At 42.7% G+C, this 20,529-nt stretch overlaps 1 protein-coding gene across 1 annotated transcript in view; it reads left to right on the top strand.

The window, feature by feature from the left end:
* The window catches only part of VIRMA (vir like m6A methyltransferase associated), a 60,299-nt gene extending 40,161 nt beyond the window's left edge, over window positions 1-20,138 (top strand). The window contains exons 18-24 of the mRNA XM_077493043.1: window positions 342-488; window positions 2,330-2,490; window positions 5,867-5,963; window positions 11,502-11,665; window positions 17,550-17,881; window positions 18,043-18,183; window positions 19,719-20,138. Coding sequence (XP_077349169.1) covers window positions 342-488; window positions 2,330-2,490; window positions 5,867-5,963; window positions 11,502-11,665; window positions 17,550-17,881; window positions 18,043-18,183; window positions 19,719-19,873 — 1,197 coding nt within the window. The 3' untranslated portion in view covers window positions 19,874-20,138. The remainder of the gene's footprint in view (window positions 1-341; window positions 489-2,329; window positions 2,491-5,866; window positions 5,964-11,501; window positions 11,666-17,549; window positions 17,882-18,042; window positions 18,184-19,718) is intronic.
* The last annotated feature ends 391 nt before the right edge of the window (window positions 20,139-20,529 follow it).

Genomic DNA, 20,529 nt, shown 5'->3' with positions numbered 1-20,529 from the left:
ATTTCTGGTTTGGTCAAAATTCTTGCAGCAAAGGTGACCATGTACTTAGTCTGGATTTATGTAATTTTGCCTTGGTGATTTCACTGATGAAAATAACCTGCCTTGTTATAGCCTCCATGCCTAGTTTCTGAAATGTGCATTCTTCCGATTTTTTTATATAATGATGAAAAGTGCCTTCTATTGTTGGCTGACCAAATCGAAAACTGCGATATTAGTAATGTTATCATTTAAAAATACTTATTACAGCCATCCGCATAAAAATATAACGTACACTATACAGAGATTGTTCAGATATTTTTAAATGGGTTGTGATGTTAAAATGATGTCCTTTCATTGTTTAGGCTTCTGGGGATGATGGATTGATGGAAGTGGATGGATCTCACCACTCAAAGACGATAGGGCTTAGCCCTGGAGAGATGAAGCAGCTGCTTCTCAGCAAGGAAGACATGACTCAAAATCTAGTTCTTGATCTGGAGAAACTTGTCCTGGTATGCTTGGGGGAAAAAATTATTTCCTCCTCTTCTTTCTTTTATTTTTTTAAACTATATTGTATACCATTTTAGAACAGTGTTCTCCCAATGGTGTGACCTGTGACACTGTCGACCTGTGGCACCAAAAGTCAAACATGCACTACTTTAAAACCCACAGCAACTGGATTGCACAGTACTACTGTACCATGCGATCCAGTGCAAGCAAATGCACTGCGATTTTTGCTACCTGCGTTTGACGCATCGTTAGGTGTACCCTGGCACCTGTTTTAGATCACAAGTGCAGTGCGATTTGAGCGTGTTGGGGGGAAATGTGAACTGGTCCTTTTAATGTTGCTTTTTTTTTTTCACCCGGTGACTCGGCCAGTAACACACTTCCTGTGTTGGGGTACTCCTGGATGGAGAAGCAGTGTGGACAGCTTTTGCACATTGAATATTTATATGGACTTGAATAACAAATTAAATCCACACTTCATCCAACACGTTTTAGGCCACTAAAGCAGCAACTTTTGAATTTATTTTTTTAAATCTTTTGGGACACAGATTTTACATAAAAGCTGGCCATTGTAAGCATCCCTCTCTGTGTGTTTGTTTTTTATTTTTTTTAAATCTCTACCTGCCATTTTTGCTGGACAGCTTGGTTTAATTAAGTTTGCTAAAGGATAAGTTCACCTTTCAAAAAAACAAAATGTTTTATTTTTTTTTGTTTTGTTTTTTGCAGGTAAAAAATGGGCATTTAGTTTTTTTCGAAGGAGCCTGCAGAGCATTGCACCCACAATCAGCAGATTGTGGGTGAAATCTTAGGCCTCTGCAGATTTAGCATAGCTGTTCATTCGTACCTGGTCTAGGCAGACAGTTACCGGAGAGCAGGAAGGTTAAGGAACTTTGAGAATGCTCATCAGCACCCTTGCAGCTCGTGGAGAACTCAAGCCGTCGGCTGCAATGGCTGACGGTACTTGTCAGCATTTATTCACAGGCAGGAAACTGAATAAATTATGTGGCCGTGATTTTTTTCTAATTGCGACAGCGGGTAGAGGATCCCCTGCCAACTGTCACAGTGATGGGGGGAGGGCAGGCAGATGCTGGAACATGTTATGTTCCACCCTAAAAACAGGTGGAACATGTAACCTGTTCCAAAGGTGAATTAGTGAATAGTTTTAATGTCCCTTTAAATGTAGTTTGCAGTTCAAATGCACCTCAGCAGGATATTCTGCGTCCAAAGAAAACGAAAAGCAGGTCAAACACTTCCTCTGACCTCTGTCACGTGTGCTGCTCAGTCGAAAGAGTTTTGCCAACATGCATTTGACATGCCTTCCAAATGCAGGCAAAAAAACTCCTGTTGTCATAAGAAGTCTGTAGGAATGCTTTGTAAATGCATATGAAAAACTAAAATTTTCTTTAAAAGTACCTAAAAGCACGCTTCCTCTAATTTTGTACATGTTTCTGACACCTTAGTACCATATCCTTTATAGTGACAGCAAGCACTATAGGGCACATGGTGATTCCAGCATTGGTTACAAGTGTTTGCTGCTGTTGCCAGCTTGGCAGCCACCATTGTTGAGTCTGCGGAAGGACAAGCATGGTTGCCATTAAAGGGTTGGAAAGGCTTTGCAAGCATTCCAGTTGTCTGTCAGGTACAGTCTGGTACAGCTGAAACATAAAACTACCACAGTATAGGTAAGTAATGTGAATAGATTGTTAGGATTCCTTTCTAAGGTCCAAATGTCAGAATTGCATAAGGCATTCGCATGGTAAAACTCATGATGGCGCTACTTAATTGGCTAAACTTTGGGAATCATTGTTCTAACGAATTATTATTATTATTTTTTTTTCGGTTTTAGGAGCAGTCAAAAGAGGATGATAGTTTGGAGTCTTTACTGGATAATGTGGCTGGATTCAGGCAAATATTTGAAACTGTGAAGGAGCCACTGCCACTCAGTGACCAGGAGGTGGAGCCAGTTTTATCTGCACCAGACACTCTGCAGAATCTATTTAATAACAGGTAATGAGGAATAAACAATAGTACTATACTGTTTAGTTCTATGTTTAGAATTATTGAGAGCTCTCTAGTATACTAATAACTTTTCATAAAACTAAGGAAGGTTGGATTATTTTTTTATTTTTTTATCTGGGAGGTTATTGGCTACCATGGAACTTCAGGTTTAGCCCCGTTCACACCAGTGCAACTTGTCATGTGATTTCGCAGATCCAAATCCCATGACACGTTGCACCCGATTATTGTAAATGGAACTGTTCAAATCACTGTGACGCCGACTTTACGGTGCTTCAACCGATTTGAAACAAATTCCTGCACTATTTTTGGAGATTTCAGGTGTGACTTGCATAGGCATCTGGGCATGAAGTCACACAGATGTCAAGACCTGAAGTCCCATACTAGCTCATTATGAATTACTTACCTGAAATCGAAGCCCCCGCATCGGCCCTGGTTCGCCTCCTTCTCCAACACCATCTATCCCGGAGTGACTTCTGGGTATCGCGACTCCGGCACTGTGACTGGCTGGAGCCGCAATGACGTCACTCCCGCGCATGCTCGTTGGTGCCACCACTAACTGCATGATCACCATTAGAAATGGCATGCTCAGTGCGCCTGCGTCTCATGTCTACACTGCGATTTCTGCAAATGTCTCCTAAACCTTTTAAGTCTTATTCTAGGCTTACCTGTAGTTTAACCACTTGGTTCCCACACTACGTCTATTGACGTCATGGGGTTTCGGGGGTTATATCTAAATGATGCCTGAGGCCACAGACATCATTCGGATATTGCCGTTTTCAGCCGGCGATTCCCTGCACCATAAGAATCATCATAGCGGCTGTTCCGCCGCTTGATTGTTCTTACGGGCGGCGGGAGGGGATGCTCCCGCCGCCCTACGGTGCTTCTACCGACTCACCGTTTCCATCGGTGAGCCGGTCACAGGATGCGCCGGCCCCAGCAAGTAATCATAGAGATTTCCGGCGGACTAGATTGTCCCCGGAGTCTCTATGATCGTTCGGAGGCCGGGCGCGATGTTATGAGGTCACGCCCGGCCTCGGTATTCAAATTAACGGCGACGATCTGGCTAGAAAGCCAGGATCGGTTTTTATTTTATTTATTTTTTATTCTTCCCAGCCTAGAGGTGAGATATGGGGTCTTATTGACCCCATATTTCACTGTAAGTGCTCATGCACACGGACGGTTTAAAAAACTGGCTGCAAAGCTAGCTCCGATGCCTGGAAAAATCGGCGTTAAAAACTTGATTTTTACTGCGTTTTGCATTGGCGTTTTTGCGCGTTTTTTAGCGTTAAGTAGCGTTTTTAAAGAAACACATCTCTTGGCTATAGCACTCAGAAAACAAAGAAAATATGTTGCGTGTTTATGCGCCTTTTTGCGCGGTTTCCCGCGATTCGCGTTTTTACAGCTCTAGCTCCGCGCCACAGAACGCACTGGTCCTGGTTTTCTTTTACAGCTTAAAAACGCCTATGCCATTAGCAGCTCAAAAACGCCTAGGTGGGCATGAAGCCATAGACTAACATGGACAGGCGTTTTTAAGCTGCAAAAAACGCTCAAAAAAGCGGCTGTAAAAACGTCCGTGTGCATGAGGCCTTAATATGTCCGATCGTGCCATATTCCTATTACAAGGGAAGTCCCGCCCACATATGAAAACGGTGTTCAAACCACACATGAGGTATCACCGCGAACGTTAGAGCGAGAGCAATAATTCTAGCCCTAGACCTCCTCTGTAACCCAAAATATGTAACCAGTAAAAAAATTTAAAGCGTCGCCTATGGGGATTTTTAAATACCAAAGTTTGGCGCCATTCCACAAGCGCGTGCAATTTTGAAGCGTGACATGTTGGGTATCTATTTACTTGGCGTATCCTCCTCTTTCACATTATGCAAAAAAAATTGGGCTAACTTTACTGTTTTTTTTTTTTTTTTTTTTTTTTTTAAGCATGAAAGTTCGAAAAATTGCTGCGCAAATACCGTGCGAGATAAAAAGTTGCAATGAGCGCCATTGTATTCTCTAGGGTCTTTGCTAAAAAAACATATATAATGTTTGGGGGTTCTATGTAATTTTCTAGCAAACAAATTAGGAATTTTACATGTAGGAGAGAAATGTCAGAAGTGGCCTGGGTGCGAAGTGGTTAAAGTGCTTGTAATGGGTTTACAACCACTTTAAAAAGGAGATCCAGGCTCCTTCAGAAAAAATTAAGTCAGCAGCTATAAACACTGTAGCTTGCTAACTTTTGATATAAGGACACTTACCTGTCCAGGGATCCAGCAATCCTCCCCACCCGAGCTGATTCTTCAATCGGCTTCAAGTGCAGATGCCACAATCTCTAGTAAGGGAAATGGGAAGTGAAGCCTTGCCGCTTCACAGCCTGTTTCTTACTGTGTATGCGCAAGTCACTCTGTGCCTTGTGAATGGTCTCGTCGTCTTTTGGGACCTGTGATGTGTCGCAGAAGACTGCGGGGGAAGGAGGTGGGGCAAACTTCTTACGATGCTTCGTCCTGAGACCTGATCAGGGAGCAGGTACCTGTCGAAACCAAATGTGACCGGGAGGGGGAGGTGGGGAGGTGTGTAAACAAGCGTCACTTTCCCTTTTGGGTAGCGCTCTGCTTTAAGTTGATTTCAGCTGGATTTCGGCCCCATTCACTGGACTCGGACTGTTTGTGTCCAGGGCTAATCATTTTCAGGTCATCGCTCGAATAGCTGCAAGAGCTGTCAGCCTCCAATTGCTTTTGTTGTGGCTTCCACTCGCAGCTACTCGCCAGAAACCCTTGTTGGGTCTCTTGCATCTATTTGTTAACAACCCTATTTCCAAGTGTGAATGTTGTCTTACACTGTTCTGTGTGCATTGCAGCATGTTTGGTAGTACACATGTATAAGTGTTGGGCCTGTAGATCTTTTATTTTTAAAAATACACTTGGCTGCCGCACATAGGTGTGCCATAGGATTTCTGCTTAAAACGCAGTAAAATTTGAGTTTTGCTGCATGAAATCAGATTTACTTTACATCATTACCTAAAAACACACAGCCTGTCAAGCAATCACTATCACATGCAAACACTAGTTTTTCTTTGCTTGCACAGAGATTTTCCAGCTTACTGGCAGATCTGTGTGTGGCTGTTACTTTACGTGTTCCACATTGGCCAAAATGGAAACTAGCTTAGATTGGGTTCCAACTAAACTGTGGTTGAAGAAGGGCAGATGTATTCCTACCTGTCCATGGTGACACACACTTGCCTGTCTTTTAGCCAGTCTTTAGGGGTTTTTCGTTGAATTATGACTGGACTGTTGTCTTCAAGGATTTAGCCTAATCAGCAGCTTCTTTACTTGAAGCTGCGCTATTACTAAACCATTATTAATCTATGTTCTAGGTCTGCGTATGTATTAGCAGATGTGATGGACGAGCAGCTGAAGTCTTTGTCGTTTCCACCATTTCAGCCAGAGGAAGCAGATGTGGACCTAGACATGGTACTGACCTTTCCCTTTTCTAGTATACATTTTGAAGTTATCACTTTTCAAATATTGCTAATTATTTTATTATTATTCTATAAAAGGAAGGAGTACCCCCCCCCCCCCCCCCCCCCACCATGCCAACATCCCATTGTTAGGAAAAAAGGATTAAGAGAGTAAACTAGACTCTCTCAAAAAAGAGCGGATTTTATGGGCACGATATGAGGCAACACATGTAAAAGCATGGATACAATCATAATAAGTACATCGATATGTAGAAAGTAATGTAAGTAGATATCAAAAAGTCAGGTCCACAATTCCTCCATGCGTGCTTGTCGACGCATTTCACAAACATTTACTTCCTCAGGACAGATTGGGTAAGTGCAACAGATTGACCTAGAGAAACCGAACTTGGGCGGGAACAGATCTAGAAAGGACAGATGAGCCTCCAAGTAGAAACTCTAAAGAACCCGATGGCAAAGGGTGTCCAAATCCCACTGTTGCACTAACCTCCCAAGGCGGCCAACGATTTTTGACCAGGCGCCAATGTAGGTTAAAGAGATGCCAAAAAACAGGGATTTTGAAGGAGTAAACCCAGCTATACGTCCAGATGTCTGGGGATATAGAAAAGCCCCCAAAATGGGTGCATATAAAGAGTGTTTAGCACTTGTATGTCCAAAATGGAAGTTTATCCTATATGTTATAGGGGACAAGTCTCCCATGTACTAGTCTGTTCTAGACAGTCACAATTAAGGCTGGTTGGTAACCAAATAACGATGGTGATGTACAGCGCCCATTATTTGTGGGTTCTCTATATCCCCAGACATCTGGACGTATATCTGGGTTTACTCTTTCAAAACCCCCCACTTTTTTTTTTTTTTTTTTTTGGGCCCCTCTTGAACCTACATACGAGCCCTGTTAGAGTGGTCGGACAAATTTTTGGCCACCCTGGGAGGTGAGTCTTGGCACGCCCAACAGTGGGATTTGGATATCCTTTGCCATCAGGGTTCTTTTAGAGTTTCTACTCCGAGGCGCCCATCTGTCCTTTCTGAATCTGTTTCAGCTTGAGGTCAATCAATAGCACTTGCCCAATCTGTCCTGAGGAAGCAAATCTGTGAAATGCATCGACAAGCATGCATGGAGGAATTGTGGACCTGACTTTTTGATATCTACTTGTATTACTTTCTACATATTGATGGACTTATTCATTATGATTGTATCTATGCTTCCATGCCTGTAAATTGTACCTGTCTTAAGACTGTTGAGTAGCAGTTGTCTGTGTGTTTATAGTAGTGTATGGTTTTTAACATTATAAGAAAGATTATCTGCTTTTACAATGTATTGCATCATGTGCCCACAAAATCCGCCTTTTTATTTTTTTGAGAGAGAGTGTAGTTTACACACTCAATCCCTTTTTACCATTTAATTATCTATAGCAGTGTTTCTCAACCTTTTTCCAGTCAGGGCACTCTTGAAAAGTATTTTAAGTCTTGAGGCACCCCTGTCCAAGGCTTGGTTCACGTTACTGTGTGTCGCGGAACACACGCAAAATCGCGCTCGTTTCTGTCACACAAATGCTCTGCTCTATAGGGGTGCCATTAATTCTTAATGGTACCCCACGCATTGACAAACATGGTGTGCTTTTGGTATGATGCAATTTTTAAAAAAAGGTCAGGGCTTTTTTCCCTGCATTTCTGCGGCGTAGGGAAGAGCATTGAAATGGGCTGCCCTACACGCAACCACACAGATGTGAACAAAGTGCTTGTTCACATGTCAGGTTGAAGGGGCGGTAAAACCACACGTTGAGCTGTTTTTACCACCCCAACTTCTCCCCCTTTAGCTGCAGAGGCAGCAGCTGGGGTGTACACATGCTTTGACTGCAGCTGGAGGTATAGCATGGGTGAATGGGGCTACACTGCAGCTGTGTGCATTGCCTCTTTACCGCTTGTCAAACGCCTCTGAAAAAGATCTAAGAATGGATTGCTTTTCAGAGGAGCAGAAGTCCTTGTTGCTGTCATAAACCAGCCCTACACAAGCAGTTCTGATGGTGCAGGAATGGGGGGGGGGGGTCAGGATTAAAAGTAACACACACGTTTACAAATGCGTGTACATGCACGTATGTACAAATACATACACATGTACATACACAGCACACTCCCTTATCTTTCACTTTGCTGAGGCTGACGGGGCTTCTCACAATGTGATGTACAGTTCGGCAGGAGACCAGGCTCCTCTAAAAGCCCTTCTCTCGGGGGCCTGGAGCGGCATGAGATAGGATGCTGGTGTCCTGAACTCCACCGGTTTCATATCCTGGAACAACAATCCTGAGACCCTGATAGCCACTAAACTGCCGATTCCTACAGCCAGGCCATAGAGCCTCCCTGAATCATGTCCAAGCAGAAAAAGAATACAGACGTGGCGGCTAAACTAGATAAATACCGCCAGTTTAGACCAGCTATCCATCATTACTTAATATCATGTAAGGAGGAGAGGGGGAGAAAGGATCTGAAGGTTGGCCTCGTTGAACTGCAAGTGGAGTGTTATTGATGCTCACATAAAAACCACCACTAGAGGCTGCTGTTGCTCAAATTTTGAGATAATCCTCATAACTTTAACCTGCTGCAAGGAAGAAATTTGAACCCTCCATTTATTTTAGGGACAGACCATCTTTTTATTATTCTCTATTTGTCTTGTTTCCTGGCAGAAGACACCACACCAACTCACCGAAGAGCTCACTTTTTTCAGTGAACATAGTCCTATGCTATAATTGGTTAAACAGCAGTTTCCCCCTTACTTACTACACTTGCGACCTGTGTTGGAACATATTGCTAGGCATGCTGACTCTTGCATCCTATCAACTCTTATGTATGTGCCTATTGGTTTTAGTTAGTTCCCTATGCACATTATGGCCTTTATATGCTTTTTTCACAGGTTGAACAATGGTGTACAATTGTTGGGAATTTGGGAGTTATGCCCGCACAAGTTGGGGACAGTGCAGGGTGGAGAGGGGGTTATGTATTATAAGCTGTTTAGAGACATGCACATGTATTACACGCAGGACAGAGGAAAATGGTACTGTAAAAAATCCGATATGTTGATGAAAGTTTCCACCATGCCCTTTATGTGCACACATGCGAATTAGGAAGGGATCTGAGCACCCTGGAGCCTCCAAACTTTTTATTTGCCCTATGCTCCTCCTAAAGTTCCTTACCTGGAATGTGCGGGACATGAACAACAAAATTAAAAGGATGGCTAATCTTTCCTTAACCACTTTCAGACCGGACCAATTTGCTGGTCAAAGACCGGACCACTTTTTGCGAGTCGGCACTGCGTCGCTTTCTGACAATTGCGCGGTCGTGCGACGTGGCTCCCAAACAAAATTGATGTCCTTTTTTTCCCACAAATAGAGCTTTCTTTTGGTGGTATTTGATCACCCCTGCGGTTTTTATTTTTTGCGCTATAAACAAAAATAGAGCGACAATTTTGAAAAAAACGCATTATTTTTTACTTTTTGTTATAATAAATATCCCCCAAAAATATATAAAAAAACATTTTTTCCCTCAGTTTAGGCCGATACGTATTCTTCTACATATTTTTGTTAAAAAAATCGCAATAAGCGATTATTGATTGGTTTGCGCAAAAGTTATAGCGTTTACAAAATAGGGATAGTTTTATAGCATTTTTATTAATAATTTTATTTTTTAATTTTTTACTAGTAATGGCGGTGATCAGCGATTTTTTATTGTGACTGCGACATTGTGGGGGACCCATCGGACATTTTTGACACATTTTTGGGACCATTGTCATTTATACAGTAATCACTGCTATATAAATGCAGTGATTCCTGTGTAAATGACACTGGCAGTGAACGGGTTAACCAGTGGGTGGCAGTGTAGGGGTTAAGTGTTCCTAGGGATGTGTTACTAACTGTGGGGGGGTTGGGCTTTCATTTAGTGAACACTGATCTCTGCTCCAATTACATTGAGCAGAGATCAGCGTCACTAGTTGCTATGCAGAATGGAGAAATGTTGTTTACAACGGCACTTCTCCATTCGGCCGCTCCGTGAGACGATCGCGGGGATGCCCGCGGCGATCAAGTCCGCGGGTCCCGCGACCGGACTCATGGGGGTCCCGACCAGCGCGGGAGCGCGCCACCGGCGGCGCGCTCCCGATGGCAGGGCGGCAAATTTTAAAGGGACGTACATGTACGCCCATTTGCCTGCCCGTGCCATTCTGTCGACGTACATCGTCATGCGCTGGTCGGCAAGTGGTTAAACAACGAGCTGATATTCTAGTACTGGTAGAAACGTATATTGAAGGCCGATTAAAGCTCGCTCCTAAACGCCCTTGGATAGGATGGGCATATCACTCTGTATAAACAAAATAGGGGGTCGTTTACTGATTTGTCATAGATATAATGCCACATCCTTAATCGTCATGAACAAAAAGTGAGCGTCCCCAAATTTGACTTTAAAGGCATTAATATCTATACAAAGGTTATGAGACATATTTTAAATATAGCAAAAGTATTTATTTAGCAAAACATGTTTAAGAACATGATGGTTAAGACAATAAACAGTTGTTTGGAATGTATACAAAGCTGCATATAAGACACCAAAGTTGTAGCACGCGTTTTAGTGTGATCCTTCACCCGACATTTCAGATAGTGGAGTTTGAGGTTGTGGACAGGTCTCTTTTTATACTGATAACAAGTTCAAACAGGTGCCATTAATACAGGTAATGAGTGGAGGACAGAGGAGCCTCTTAAAGAAGAAGATACAGGTCTGTGAGCCAGAAATCTTGCTTGTTTGTAGGTGACCAAATACTTATTTTCCATCAGAAATTTGCAAATAAATGCTTTCAAAAATCAGACAATGTGATTGTCTGGCTTTGTTTCCACATTTTGTCTCTCATAGTTGAGGTATATCTATGAAGACAATTTCAGGCCTCTCATCTTTTTAAGTGGGAGAAATTGCACAATTGGTGGCTGACTAAATACTTTTTTGCCCCACTGTAGTAGGACACATGACCGAAAAGGTCAGTACTTATGCTGATGACACCCTGATATACTTGGATGGCTGAACAGAGAGGCCTTACCCACCACCCTGGCCCTGATGGAACGCTTTTGCTTCTTCTCGGGCCTCAGAATCAATTGGGATAAATCCCAAATACTTCCCCTAGACAGTTTTCCAGTAACCCAGGATCAGGCCACCTTACCCTTACAAAGAGTGTATCAAATCAAATACCTAGTAATACAAATCACTCGGGTCCCATCAGACTATATCGTACTTCATATAAAACCCTTATTTGAAATGCTTAGGCACAAAACTCAGATATGGGTCAGGTTGCCGATAGGAAATATGGGACATATAAATCTTGTGAGAATGGTGGTGTTGCCCAAAATTCTTTTGATAAGGATATGCGATGCATAGTAGTCCATTATGCTTTACCTTTGCAGGGAATGAAAGAGGAAGTAAACCCATTAGGGTTTACTTCCTCTTTAAATCTCATCTACTTCTGCGGTCTAGTGGTGTTTATATTTATATTTTATTACAGATGAAAGTTGATTTGATCGATCTTTCTGCCAAATGCTGCAGTGACTTTGACTTAAAGGCGGAACTGGAGAAATCCTTTTTGTTGGAGCCATCGTCACCTGGAAGGACAAAGACCACTAAAGGGTTTAAACTTGGAAAGCACAAACATGAGACCTTCATTACAAGGTGAGTTTCTGTGTTTCTCTACACTACACTAGGCTAGTATAGTTTCTCGGTAGAATAGAATACAAAAAACTATTTCCTGCAAGCTTACCTGCTAGACTCTTCAAAACAATGTCTAAACTGTTTAAAAAATGTATAATCAAAACCAGCTTTTGTTCTATATATTGGTAAATACGGTACATGTGAAACCACGCTGTCGTGCAAAGGTCCGTATGCAAAGTGTGGTCCCTAACTTGAACAAAGCTCTCACCTTGGTACATATACTGCGTGTGTGTGTATGTACAGTGCCTTGAATAAGTATTCATATCCCTTGAAATTTTCCACATTTTTGTCATGTCAACGAAAATGTATTTCTTGAGGGGATTGTATGTGATAGACCAACAAAAAGTGGCACATAATTGTTACGTGGAAGGAAAATGATAAAGTGTTGTCTAACTAAAATCTAGTGGGACCAATTGCCTCCAGAAGTCACCTAATTAGTAAATAGAGTCCACCTGTGTGTAATCTCAGTATAAATACAGCTGTTCTGCAAAGCCCTCATAGGTTTGTTAGAGAACCTTAGTGAACAAAATAGCATTATGAAGGCCAAGGAACTCACCAGACAGGTCATTGATTAAGTTGTGGATAAGTTTAAAGCAGGGTTAGGTTATAATAAAATATCGCAATTTTTGAACATCTCGCGCATCACTGTTAAATCCATCATCCGAAAATGGAAAGAGTATAGCACAACTGTAAACCTACCAAAACCTAAACTGACAGTCATGTGGGTAACACGGCAAACTTGGAAGAAGGTGCTCTGGTCAGATTAGGCCAAAAAGGTACATTTTGGTCTCAAGGCAAAATGCTATGTGTGGCGGAAAACGAACACTGCACATCATCCTAAACACACCATCCCTACCATGAAACATGGTGATGGCAGCATCATGTTGTGGGCATGCTTTTCTTCAGCAGGGTTAGGGAAGCTGGTCAGAGTTGATGGGCAGATGTATGGTGCCAAATACAGGGCAATTTCAGAAGAAAACCTGCAAAAGACTTGAGACCGGGGCAGAGGTTCACCTTCCAGCAGGACAACTACCCCAAACCTACAGCCAGAGCTACAATGGGATGGTTTAAATCAAATCGTATTCATGTATTAGAATGGTCCAGTCAAAGGCCAGACCTAAATCCAATTGCAAATTGTGGCAAGACTTGAAAATTGCTGTTCAGACGCTCCAATCTGACAGAGCTTGAGCTATTTTGCAAAGAAGAATAGGAAAAAATGTCACTCTCTCTAGATGTGCAAAGCTGGTAGAGACATACCCCAAAAATACTTGCAGCTGTAATTGCAGCGAAAGGTGGTTCTACAAAGTATTGACTGGGGGCTGAATACAAATGTACGCCACGCTTTTCACAGATTTATTTGTAAAAAAATTTGAAAACCATTTATCATTTTTCTTCCACTTCACAATTATGTGCCACTTTGTGTTGGTCTATCACATAAAATCCCAATAAAATACACTTACGTTTTTGGTTGTAACATGACAAAATGTGTAAAATTTCAAATTTGAATACTTATATGTGTACATTCATACATGAGAGCATGTTTGTATGTCTTGCAGGTAGCTCCTTCCTCTTCAAAGGTGCAGATACACAACAGAAGCACAGACTTTCTCAATGGCAGGAGAGCTTCCGTGTGTACCTGCACCAAGTTCAACAAAGTAAAAATGGCAACTGTTTTAATTTATTCCTTTTGAAAGTAAGATGCTCGTGGACACAGCAATTTGCTGAACAATGCAAAACAATAATTCAGATGGACACTTACCAGCTAGTTAGCATAAAAACTGAGTTTAAACTGTTTGCATTTAAGAGGATTTTGTTCCATATACAGTAAAACCTTGGATTGCGAGCATAATTTGTTCCGGAAACATGCTTGTAATCCAAAGCACTCTTATAGCAAAACAAATTTCCCCATAAGAAATAATGGGAACTCAGATGGTTCATTCCACAACCATTTATTGTCCTTCAGTTTATAGTCAATATAAAAAGATTATAGCAATGTGATTGCGTAACCATAAAATGTCCATCCACAAATGGCGGCCTCTACAAAGGGATAGAAGCAAAATCCAGAAGGAGCTACACAGTATAAAAGAGAAGAGAGGCGCCTCTTAGTGTTTTGCAATATAGCTACATTTAATGACTGCACAACACTTAGCAACTCGCATGGTTGATTAAAACAGGCAAGCATCCAGGGTAAAGCTGTCAACATAGACCCTCCTATGCACCGCCAGCTCTCACCACTGTCAGTCTGCAATCATGACCGCAAAGACCACCCTGTAGAAAAGCGATCTGAAAGCAAGCTAAGTGTGGAAGGGATGGCGTCAATGGTGGTGCGGAGGACAGTCTATGTGGACTGCTTTACCCCGGATGCCTGCATACTTGGATGTGCCCGATTTAATCATCAACCATGTGAGTTGCTAAATGTTGTACCTTCATTAAATGTAACCATATTGCTACACTTGGAGGACCATCTCTTCTCTTTTATACTCAGTTGTGATGCTACTTGTATCAAGTCAAAATGTATTAAATAATTTTGCTGCTCTTGCAAAACTCTCTCAAACCAAGGTTTTACTGTATTTGCAAATACTTTTAAAACTGTGCTAAGGCAAGGTACTGCTGGGAATTGTGGTCCCCAACTCTAATAATCTGGCAGAGCTCACATCCTTGGTCATATATATTAAATGACTATATGTGGAAGCCTGGGAGTGAGCGTTAAATACCATGTTGACTAATTTATGCGTACAGCTGGAGATGCTGTTTTGTGCTGGGAGCATGCTCTCTTGTCGCGCCCCAGTACTGTGATAGCACTGTCCCTCTTTACAATCAGGAGCCGGTAGGAGTTGGTGGCATCCTTGCCATCTCAGTTGAGTGTGTTTCATGATCCCAACATTGCCCTTCTCTTTGAGCCAATTGCAGCTTCAGCCACACATTAGAGGGATGTATAGGATATAGTGTTATAGGATAGGTGTCTGCAGTCACATCTAGAAGCAGAGGGAGAACCTTGAAAACTTGTGAGTTTAAGGGTTAAAAAAAAAATTGCAGGTAAATATGCATTTACATTTTTAAAAAAAAATTTTGTTAGCCTGTAAAGAATTGCATCCACGATCAGCAGATTGTGGGTATAATGCCTCGATCCTGCAGACTGATACAGGCAGGCAGTTAATGAATGACAATAAGCTCAATGAACTACCTAGAGCGTTCAACAGCTCCCTGGTAGGTAATTGAGAACTACAAGCCAACAGCCGCAACGGCTGATGGTACTTGTAGTTCATTTACTCACAGGGATCTTTGAATCTCCACCCACACAGTGGTGCTCTTTGACATTTGACAGTGAGTGCGGGGAGAAGATCCCCGGCTCGCTGTCACAAGGAAGGGGGTAAGGGGGGTCTGATGCTGAACATGTTATGTTACACGCCAAATATGTTTGAAAAGGTGAACTTATCCTTTAAGTCAGGGGTAGGCAACCTCCGGCACAGGTGCCACAAGCAGCACACAAAACCTCTTTTGCCGCACTCGACTCCCTCCCCATCAGGAGTGCAGCGCAGGGAACTGCCAGTGAGACACAGCCTCTGTCGCACTAATGCATTCCAATCTCAGAATTCCCCACCCCACATCTGCACTGAGGGGGAGACACTTTGCCCCCACAAATTGTAAAAGATGGGAAACATTGAATCTCAAACTTTGCTGTAGCTGTGATCGGCTCTTGTGATGTGGAAGAGATTGTTCTGCTAGGGGGGCGGTCCCGGTTTCCAGAAACAGGAATGCTGTGATTGGCCACTGCTAAAGCCAACCGCAGTTCTGCTAGCCCCGCCCACTATCTGGAGGAAGATGGCTCGCTTGGTTGCCACTACCATTCTTGGAAGGGATTTCCCTGTGATTGAGAAAACTACAACAACGTCACAATTTGTGGAATTACTGTTGAACTTCTGGGAATTTTGTTGAAATATATAATATATGTATGTGTGCGTCACTACTGACCAATCAGTGCTGGATCATCTACTACCAACCTCTGAACTCAGCATCACTTACACCTGACCCCTGAACTTTGTCACTTATGCCGGAACCTTTGCATCACTATTGAACCTCTGCACTCTGTGTCCCTTGAAGCCACAGCCAGTGTTCAGCGCAATGAAAATCACACCCAACTTTTGCTGCGGTGCTCAGCGCTGCACGTTCCAAGTTGCTGGGGTCCAACTTTTGATCTTGCACACAGGCACACTGCTTTCAGAAAATGCCCGACATGAGCTCAACATTGTGCATCCATTGCAGATGCTTGTATGTGTCATCACATAGAAGCACGTGGGCTGGATGTGGGAGGCGGATCAGCAGGGTTGAGTGTGCCAGGATTGGTAGATATCTCATCTCTGCATCCTTGCACAACTCTGCATATAGCGCATATCATAGATGAGAAGAAGGTCCAGCTGTGGTGCAGATGAGCAGGAGGGTACAGTGTTGGGGAAGATGAGTGGGGTGCTACAGCATTGGGGCAGATGTGCAGGGGTATACAGTGGTGGAATTGAAGGATGTTCTGTGGTTAGACAGAAGAGCGGGGAGGTACAGTAATATGGGAAGATGAACGGGGGGTTACAGTGGTGTGACAGAAGAGCAGGGGGGTAACCAGTGGGGCAGATGTGAAAGGAGGTGCATTGGTGGGGCAGATAAGGGGGAACAGAGGTGGGGCAGATGAGCAGGGGGTGAGAGATGTGCAGAAGGTACAGTGGTGGAGCAGAGGAGCAGATGGGTCAGTGTTAGGTCAGATGGGTCAGTGTTAGGTCAGATGAGACAGAAGAGCATGGGGTTATGGCTGTGGAGCAGATGTGCAGGGAGGTACAGTGGTGGGGCAGATGTGCAGGGGGTTACAGTGGGGGACAGAAGAACAGGGTGGTACAGTTGTGGGCTAGATGTGCAATGTGTTGCAGTTGTTTGACAGATGAGCAGAGGGTTACAGAGGTGGGGCAGATGTGCGGGGGCTACAGTGGTGAAACAGGGGAGGGGTGTACAGTGATCTGAGGTGTAGGAATTGGGGCTAATCCGAGAACTGGAGGTACAGGAATTGGGACTGATCTGAGGCGTGAGAGTGCAGGGTGTTAATTTTTTGGCTCAAAAGGTTGCCTTCCACTGCTTTAAGTTTTTTTTTTTTTTTTCTTCTTAATGCACTTTGTTTTTATTGCGGTTACAATGTATCTGGTATTACATTCACTGGTTTACTTTTATTTGTTGCCTTTTAGCTTCTCTTTAATTACCGTATTTATCGGCGTATAGCACGCACTTTTTTTCCCTTTAAAATCAGGGGAATATCATGGGTACGTGTTATACACCAATCCCTGCAGTCTCTGAGGGAAGGCGAGCGAGTGCCGCTGAATTACATAGAGCCGCGATCTCCTTTGTACCCAGCGTTCCGTCACACACAGCCACACCTCATATGAGCAGGGCCAGGAGGCGTGGCTGTGAGTGACGGAGCGCCGGGTACACAGATCGCGGGTCTGTAATTCCGCGCCGCTTGCTGCTCCTCTTCCCTCGGAGACAGCAGGGATAATCCAACACTGATGAGGCTGCAGATGGGCACTGAACAGGCTGCATTGTTGGGCAATTTAATGGCTGCAGGTGGGCACTGAGCAGGATGCATTGATGAGCTGTGACCCTAATTTTGCTTCAAAGTTCTTTATTTAAAATTGGAATTGGGGTGCTTGTTATACAACGATAAATAAGGTGAATTTTTTAAACAAACAGTGATAAAAATTCTGTTCTCTGAGAGAAAGGAAAAATGCATGTCAAAGAAAAGTAAGCACACTTGGAGAATAAAGAAAATTTTGAAAACTGCTGATGAATATTCTGTCCTCTGTCTTCACAGTGGCAAGTCTGAATATATTGAGCCAGCAAAGAGAGCCCACTTTGTGCCTCTTCCTCGTGGGAGAGGCAGGGGTGGCTTTGGACAGGGTCTTCGTCCCCATGACCTCTTTCGTCAGAGAAAACAAAATACAAGCCGCCCACCCTCTATGCACGTGGATGATTTTGTGGCAGCTGAAAGAAAAGAAGTGGTTCCTCCAGTTGGAATCCAGCCTCCGAAGAGGCCGCCAAAAGCAACTCAAAAGGTGTCATCAAGAGGTGGTTTTCCAGGTAATCGTGGTGGCAGAGGGGCTTTCCATAGCCAGAGCAGATTCTTTACACCGCCTGCTCCTAAAGGTATGTCTTGGACCATACATAGAAAGTACTCTTGTTAATGTTGAATAGCACTGATAATTTATCCTTGATAAATACACTGATAAAGATAGAACAGTGGCATCGTATTTTTTTAGTAGAGTGTAGTCTGTTTTCTTTCTTAAGATGTCTGTTTTGTGTTGCAGTAAACTACAGTCGCCGTGAAGGAGTCCGGGTCATAAACTGGCCTGCCCAAACTGCTCCCAGAGCCACCTATGTGGAAAGCCGAGGAGCACAAAGCAACTTTGACAGAGGACCATTGCCCCCTCTGAGACAGAGCTCTGCAGGTTAGTAGTCAGGGTCACTCATAAATTATTGAACCTTGTTCCAGTGGTAGGAGAGCTTACTGATTGCCTATCTTTGGACCTATACATGAGTTTTACGAAAGCTAAAGGATAGAGTAGAATGGACACTTGATCAACTTTGTATTGGTGTATACCATCCCAGTTTTAATAGCTGTCACTTCTTCTTTTTGTTTTGTAAGATAAAGTATATTCTTTATCATACATCACGGGACACAGCAGGCTATAATCATGACTATCTGGGTTATGTTCCACCTATAGTTGAATGGACACTGGCCGACCAATCAAATGGAGTCTTCCCCTATATAACCCCTTCCATACAGGAAGCTCCTCAGATTTTTCACCAGTGTCTTGAAGATGATGGTCATTGAAGTTAAGCTCGCTGTGAGATTACTGAGGTCTTGAAACAGTTCTAATGGGAATCAAGAGACCAGATAATTGGATCTGCTCAATTGGGTGCAAACTAAAATAGATGGTACCCGAGCCTCATTGGGGAGATGGAAGGATTGCCTGTAATGCGATATTTTGGCACTTGACCCTGCGTTATGGAACCCTGTACAGTTTCAACTAAAGGCGTTTTTCCACAGGGTGCTATACAGTGAGGGGAAAAAAGTATTTGATCCCCTACTGATTTTGTACATTTGCCCACTGATAAAGAAATGATCAGTCTAAAATGTTAATGGGTTTATTTTAACAGTGGAGAGAATAACAAAAATATCCAGAAAGCGCATTTCAAAAAAGTTATGAATTTATTTGCATTTTAGTGAGTGACATAAGTATTTGACCCCTTTGCAAAACACCAGGACAACAACCCTAAACATATAGCCAGAGCTACAATGGAATGGTTTGGATCAAAGCATATTCATGTGTTTAGATTGGCCCATTCAAAGTCCAGACCTAAATCCAATTGAGAAACTGTGGCAAGACTTGAAAATTGCTGTTCAGACGCTTTCCATCCAATCTGACAGAGCTTGAGTTATCTTGCAAAGAAGAATGGACAAAATGTCACTCTCTAGATGTGCAAAGCTGGTTTAGACATCCCAAAAAGACATGCAGCTGTAATTGCAGCAAAAGGTGATTCTACAAAGTATTGACACTTTTCAGATCTTTTTGTAAAAATGTTGAAAACAATGTATCATTTTCCTTCCACTTCACAATTATGTGCCACTTTGTGTTGGTTTATCACATAAAATCACAATAAAACACATTTACCTTTTTGGTTGTAACATGACAAAACGTGGAAAATTTTTAAGGGGGATGAATACTTATTAAGGCTCTGCGAAGATTTATATAGGGGAATCAGGACCCCCTTCCTTCTGCTGATGGCCCCTCTGGTGATATAAAGCTTTATATTGGGGAATTGGGACCTCCTTTCTCTAGTAATACATCCTAGAATTCTATTTGCTTTTCGCACGGCTTGGCAGAAATAAAGTAATACATTTCACTGTAAATCATTACTTCACATTTATATCCATGCATCCTTACTCTGAACACTGACAGTTGTATTTCTCTTCCAATAGGATACCGTCCAAATCCACGTGAAAGAGCCACCAGGGGCCGTGGGGGGCTAGGCCCATCCTGGGTTAACGCAGCAGGTGGTGGAAACCCTTCCCGTGGAAAGTTTTTGGGAGGAAATGGCAGCAGAGGGCGTCATGTACGCTCCTTCACCAGATAGGAGGAAATCTGCTGGACATCTTTATATATGTGAATATTTTCTGAGATTGTTGGCACATGCAGCACTGATGGACCAATGGGCAAAGTGATTTGATACTGTGGCATCTTGCTTAGTGGAGCTGAAGAAAGCAGAATTATTTTGATACAAATGCTCAGTCAAAGTGTAAAACATTTTATTTTTATGTACAGTATAGTAATTTTTTTCTGTGTTTTTGTCTTTTTTTTTTTCTTTTGGAGCATTTTTTAATAAAATTCTAAATCCACAATTGATATTCATTTGTGTGTGTGACACTTGACCTATCATGAGACCTACTGTGTGTAGGATTCAATCAATGAACTCAACTTCTGAAAATACTAGTTACTTGGCCATCATGTTAAGCAAATGATTTCAAAATGACTGTTGGTATACAAAATTCCCCTGTAAAAGAAGGTTGAAAATACTCAGTTGTTCCTGCTATTCCTCCTCCATCGACTATTTATAATCTATATGTAAAAGTGTCACTAAACCCACATCATAGAAAAGCAATAAATGCTGTATTACATGCTGTTCATACTCCGTTACTATGGGATTCGTTTTTTGTTTTCTAGAAAAAAACAAAAACGGTTGACCCTGCTGCTCTCTATCTTTACCTTCTGTTCATGTCCCCACTGTAGCTG

The sequence above is a fragment of the Lithobates pipiens genome, unplaced genomic scaffold (assembly GCF_037356315.1).
Source record: "Lithobates pipiens isolate NorthernLeopardFrog02 unplaced genomic scaffold, aLitPip1_a1.2 Scaffold_19, whole genome shotgun sequence".
NCBI classification, from domain to species: domain Eukaryota; kingdom Metazoa; phylum Chordata; class Amphibia; order Anura; family Ranidae; genus Lithobates; species Lithobates pipiens.
This window is presented reverse-complemented; position numbering and strand designations above follow the sequence as displayed.